The 6,151-nt window shown below is 41.2% G+C and overlaps 1 protein-coding gene across 1 annotated transcript in view; it reads left to right on the top strand.

Annotated features, from left to right (window-relative positions):
• The window catches only part of ACTR3 (actin related protein 3), a 147,786-nt gene that overhangs the window by 46,227 nt on the left and 95,408 nt on the right, over positions 1-6,151 (top strand). The window contains exon 4 of the mRNA XM_053712022.1: positions 5,061-5,173. Coding sequence (XP_053567997.1) covers positions 5,061-5,173 — 113 coding nt within the window. The remainder of the gene's footprint in view (positions 1-5,060; positions 5,174-6,151) is intronic.

Here is a 6,151-nt window from a genome sequence, read left to right on the forward strand (position 1 = left end):
AGTCTCCTAGGCTGGGGCGCGGTGTGGGAATCCCTGAAAGCTCAGGGTCTATGGTCTCGGGAAGAATCTCTTCTGATAAGCATTTTGGAATTAAGAGCGATATTTAATACGCTCCTGGCTTGGCCTCAACTAGCGAAGGCCAAATTCATAAGATTTCAGTCGGACAACATGACGACTGTAGCGTACATCAATCATCAGGGAGGAACGAAGAGTTCCCTGGCGATGAGAGAAGCATCCAAGATCATCAAATGGGCGGAGGATCACTCCTGCCATCTATCTGCAATTCACATCCCAGGAGTAGACAACTGGGAGGCGGATTATCTGAGTCATCAGACTTTCCATCCTGGGGAGTGGGAACTTCACCCGGAGGTCTTTGCCCAGTTAACTCAACTATGGGGCATTCCAGATCTGGATCTGATGGCGTCTCGGCAGAACTCCAAGGTTCCACGCTACGGGTCCAGGACCAGGGATCCCAAGGCGACATTGGTAGATGCATTAGTGGCGCCTTGGTCATTCAATCTAGCTTATGTCTTTCCACTGTTTCCTCTACTCCCCAGGCTAGTAGCCAGGATCAAACAGGAGAAGGCTTCCGTGATTCTAATAGCTGGCCACGCAGGACTTGGTATGCAGACCTGGTGAATATGTCATCGGCTCCACCATGGAAGCTACCATTTGAGACAGGACCTTCTAGTGCAAGGTCCATTCGAACATCCAAACCTAGTTTCTCTGCAGCTGACTGCTTGGAGATTGAACGCTTGATTCTATCTAAGCGTGGGTTTTCGGAATCTGTTATAGATACTCTGGTTCAGGCTAGAAAGCCTGTAACTAGGAGAATTTACCACAAGATATGGCAGAAATATCTCTATTGGTGCGAGTTCAAGGGTTACTCATGGAGTAAAATTAGAATTGCAAGGATTCTTTCCTTTCTCCAAGAAGGTCTGGAGAAAGGTCTGTCAGCCAGTTCTTTAAAGGGACAGATATCTGCTCTGTCTGTCTTGTTACACAGACGTCTGGCAGCTGTGCCAGATGTTCAGGCGTTCATACAGGCATTGGTCAGAATTAAGCCTGTCTACAGACCTGTGACTCCTCCATGGAGTCTGAATTTAGTTTTTTCATTTCTTCAAGGGGTTCCGTTTGAACCTTTACATTCCATAGATATTAAGTTACTATCTTGGAAAGTTCTGTTTTTGGTTGCTGTTTCTTCTGCTAGAAGAGTTTCTGAATTGTCTGCTTTGCAGTGTACTTCACCCTATCTGGCTTTTCATACAGATAAGGTAGTTTTACGTACCAAGCCTGGTTTTCTTCCAAAGGTGGTCTCCAACAGGAATATTAACCAGGAAATAGTTGTTCCTTCTCTGTGTCCGAATCCCGTTTTGAAGAAGGCACGTTTGTTACATAACCTAGATGTGGTTTGTGCATTAAAATTCTATTTAGAAGCAACAAAGGATTTCAGACAGACATCATCATTGTTTGTCGTCTATTCTGGTAAGAGGAGAGGTCAGAAAGCTACTGCTACCTCTTTCCTTTTGGCTAAAAAGCATCATCCGATTAGCTTATGAGACTGCCGGACGGCAGCCTCCTGAACGAATTACAGCTCACTCTACTAGGGCTGTGGCTTCCACATGGGCCTTCAAGAATGAGGCTTCTGTTGAACAGATCTGTAAGGCAGCGACTTGGTCTTCTCTGCATACATTTACCAAATTTTACAAATTCGATACTTATGCTTCTTCGGAGGCTATTTTTGGGAGAAAGGTTTTGCAAGCAGTGGTGCCTTCCGTTTAGGTTACCTTACTTGTTCCCTCCCTTCATCAGTGTCCTAAAGCTTTGGTATTGGTTCCCACAAGTAAGGATGAAGCCGTGGACCGGACACACCAATTTAGGAGAAAACAGAATTTATGTTTACCTGATAAATTTCTTTCTCCTACGGTGTGTCCGGTCCACGGCCCGCCCTGGCTTTTAGTCAGGTTTAAAATTTTTATTTTTTGTACACTACAGTCACCACGGCACCTTATGGTTTCTCCTTTTTCTCCTAACCGTCGGTCAAATGACTGGGGGGCGGAGCCAGAGGGGGGGCTATATGGACCGCTTTGCTGTGTGCTCTCTTTGCCATTTCCTGTAGGGAATGAGAATATCCCACAAGTAAGGATGAAGCCGTGGACCGGACACACCGTAGGAGAAAGAAATTTATCAGGTAAACATAAATTCTGTTTTTTTTTAAATGGGACAAGACTTAGCCAAACAGAGGAGGGCAGCTGCTTCAAAGGCTAATAAGATACTAGCATGTATTAAGAGGCATTGATTCAAGGGAGGAAAGCATAATTCTGTCACTATATAAAGCCCTGGTAAGACCTCACCTTGAGTATAGAGTGCAGTTCTGGGGACTGATCGTAAAAAAAGATATTGTAGAACTAGAAAAAGTTCAGAGAAGGGCCACAAAGCTAATAAGAAGATTGGAGAATTTAACCTATGAGGAGAGGCTAGCGAAACTGGGTCTGTTTTCTTTAGCAAAAATGCGCTTGAGAGGTGACATGATTACTTTATATAAATATATTCAAGGCCCATATACAGAGATGGCAGAAGCTCTGTTTATTCCAAGAAAATTGTTTCTCACAAGAGGTCACAATTTAAGGTTGGAGGAAAGGAGATTTAATCTCCTGCAACGTAAACGTTTTTTCACTGTAAGAGCAATAAAATTGTGGAACTCATTACCAAAGGAGGAAGTGAATGCCAATACCCTAGATACATTTCAAAATAGTCTGGATACATTTCTGTATATAAACAAAATTCATGGATATGATTGTTGGTATTAAATGGGTCACCGTTTTAGTGGGGTTATTTAAGCTTAACTGGAAAGGAAGAAGAGAAAAGGCGCACAAGGCAAGACTCAAGTGAATAGATTTTATTACAATTGACGGCACACGCAAGTATTATTGCACTTACTAGAAAAGAGAATTAAAATTGCATTCAAATGGAGCGTTGGGTTCTTACAGCTCCCCGTCACACACAGTAGACTCAGTTGAACTGCCTTTTAACAGCTTGCAGCAGAAAACAGTCTGGCAGATGTTTCCGGATCCTCTGCCAGGTAATCTGTGGCTTTGTGGGGACAAGATGCTTCTGAACCGCCAATACCTCCAAATGCTGGAGCCTAACGCGTTTCCCACGGTCTGTATAAGATTACAGTGCCATCTTCCTCCTCTATTTCTTGCTCCAGCAATTTTCAGGACACAGGGCTCATGATGGATTGTTCCTTGGTCTTCTTTGCATCCTAGGAGATTAAGGGAAAGTGCAGCTGCACCAGCATGGCATGGAGCTCCAGCAAGACAGAGGGAAGACTTCTTGTAATCTGGGCTTAAGGACGTGCAGCAAATAATACAGAACACACAGCTGGAAGGGATTTGCTCAATGCGGCATTTACCGGTAATTGCCAGATGCAAGGAAAAAAACTGAATCCTCCAAAGGACGTTGCTTTTTAAGGATATCCGTCTTGCTGGAGCTCCATGCCATGCTGGTGCAGCTGCCCTTTCCCTTAATCTCTTAGGTTGCAAAGAAGACCTCCTGGAACAATCCATCATGAGCCCTGTGTCCTGAAAATTGCTAGAGCAAGAAATAAAGAGGAGGAAGATGGCACTGTGATCTTATACAGACCGGGGGAATTGGCGGTTCAGAAGCATCTTGTCCCCACAAAGCCACAGATTACCTGGCAGAGGATCCGGAACCATCTGCCTGACGGTTTTCTTCTGCAAGCTGTTAAAAGGCAGTCCAACTGAGCCTACTGTGTGTGACGGGGAGCTGTAAGAACCCAACGCTCCATTTGAATGCAATTTTAATTCTCTTTTCTAGTAAGGGCAATAATACTTGCATGTGCTGTCAATTGTAATAAAATCTATTAACTTGAGTCTTGCCTTGTGCGCCTTTTCTCTTCTTCCTTTCTATGTAACTGCACCTGAGTCAAGGTTTGGGAAACACCTAGCTGAACTAAGGCGGCACAGACCCGGCATCACGCCTCCACCTTTGCAATTTTTAAGGCATATCCAGTCAATTTCTTGGAGTCAAAGGCTTTATTCCTATTACCAACAACAAAGATCTTGGATTTCTCATCAGAACCACATACCATTATATATTATAAATAATAAATCACAAGTCATCTTATTAAATATTGACAAAAACCAAAAGGTACTGTGAGATATGTATATAAGGATACTAGGAATTGTGATAATACCAGAGATAACACCAGAGATTTGCTCTAATACTATCACAGAACTAAACTGTCATTTTCTGTACTGAATTTAATAATAATAAACATACAATTTTCAAAGTATACTGGGAGTATGCATATTATAATATTTATGCTACTTTTCTTTTAAATATTTTATCAGAACTTAGCGCAATTAATATTTTTTTGTCGTTTTAAGCTTAACTGGAGCTTTTTGTAAGTATTTTAGATTTGTATAGGCTGAACTTGATGGTCTTCGGTCTTTTTTCAACCCTATCTACTATTTAAATATTTGAAATAGCAGCAATGGTTATAGACTGGATCCCCATAAAAATGAATGATTTTAAATGGGTAAAAGCAGCCCCATTTCATCACTTTTTTTTTTTTTTTTTTTAGTCGTGAAGGTTTGAGTATTTTTGTTTTCTGTTATTTAGAATTTTAGAGCAAATAAACATTTTCACTTGTGATCAAATTTGTTTTGTAAGAACTTTTCTACAGCGTTTTGCTAGTAATGCTCTCAGTGCTTTTATTTGTATTTTAACAAATCCTGTTTTTTTTTTTTTTATGACTATGAGACTGTATAGGTGTCATGTTGTATAGAAGCCATTATTCTTTTATTCTTTTAAAATGCGTCAGTCTAGTTTGTGGCTATTTATTTGGTAGTTTTTTTGGTTTGTCTTTTTTTAATGTCCAAAATACCAGCTGATGTGTTTATGTGAAGTATTTCAGAACAATCATATTCTATACTATTCACTTCATAATGTAACTTGAGGAAAACTCCACACCAAGAGTATGTCAGTTGGTTTCTTTTATAACCGTTTAACAAAAATAAATTCTTCTCTGTTGCAGTGGCCAATTCGACATGGGATTGTAGAAGATTGGGATCTAATGGAAAGATTTATGGAGCAGGTTATCTTCAAGTACCTGAGAGCTGAGCCAGAAGATCATTACTTCCTGTTGGTGAGAACAACATTTTGTAATATATGCAGCAATAAAAAACTAATTTTGTAGCTGTTTGCTCAAGCGTTTAAAAGTTTACAGCATTTATTTCTCCAACATAGGTGTGTCCGGTCCACGGCGTCATCCTTACTTGTGGGATATTCTCTTCCCCAACAGGAAATGGCAAAGAGCCCAGCAAAGCTGGTCACATGATCCCTCCTAGGCTCCGCCTACCCCAGTCATTCTCTTTGCCGTTGTACAGGCAACATCTCCACGGAGATGGCTTAGAGTTTTTTAGTGTTTAACTGTAGTTTCTCCAACATAGGTGTGTCCGGTCCACGGCGTCATCCTTACTTGTGGGATATTCTCTTCCCCAACAGGAAATGGCAAAGAGCCCAGCAAAGCTGGTCACATGATCCCTCCTAGGCTCCGCCTACCCCAGTCATTCTCTTTGCCGTTGTACAGGCAACATCTCCACGGAGATGGCTTAGAGTTTTTTAGTGTTTAACTGTAGTTTTTCATTATTCAATCAAGAGTTTGTTATTTTCAAATAGTGCTGGTACGTACTATTTACTCAGAAACAGAAAAGAGATGAAGAATTCTGTTTGTATGAGGAAAATGATTTTAGCAACCGTAACTAAAATCCATGGCTGTTCCACACAGGACTGTTGAGAGCATTAACTTCAGTTGGGGGAACAGTTTGCAGTCCTTTGCTGCTTGAGGTATGACACATTCTAACAAGACGATGTAATGCTGGAAGCTGTCATTTTCCCTATGGGATCCGGTAAGCCATGTTTATTACGTTTGTAAATAAGGGCTTCACAAGGGCTTATTTAGACTGTAGACATTTTTTGGGCTAAATCGATTGATATTAACACTTATTTAGCCTTGAGGAATCATTTATTCTGGGTATTTTGATATAATTATATCGGCAGGCACTGTTTTAGACACCTTATTCTTTAGGGGCTTTCCCAAAGCATAGGCAGAGTCTCATTTTCT

The sequence above is a fragment of the Bombina bombina genome, chromosome 1 (genome assembly GCF_027579735.1).
Source record: "Bombina bombina isolate aBomBom1 chromosome 1, aBomBom1.pri, whole genome shotgun sequence".
Lineage (NCBI taxonomy): Eukaryota > Metazoa > Chordata > Amphibia > Anura > Bombinatoridae > Bombina > Bombina bombina.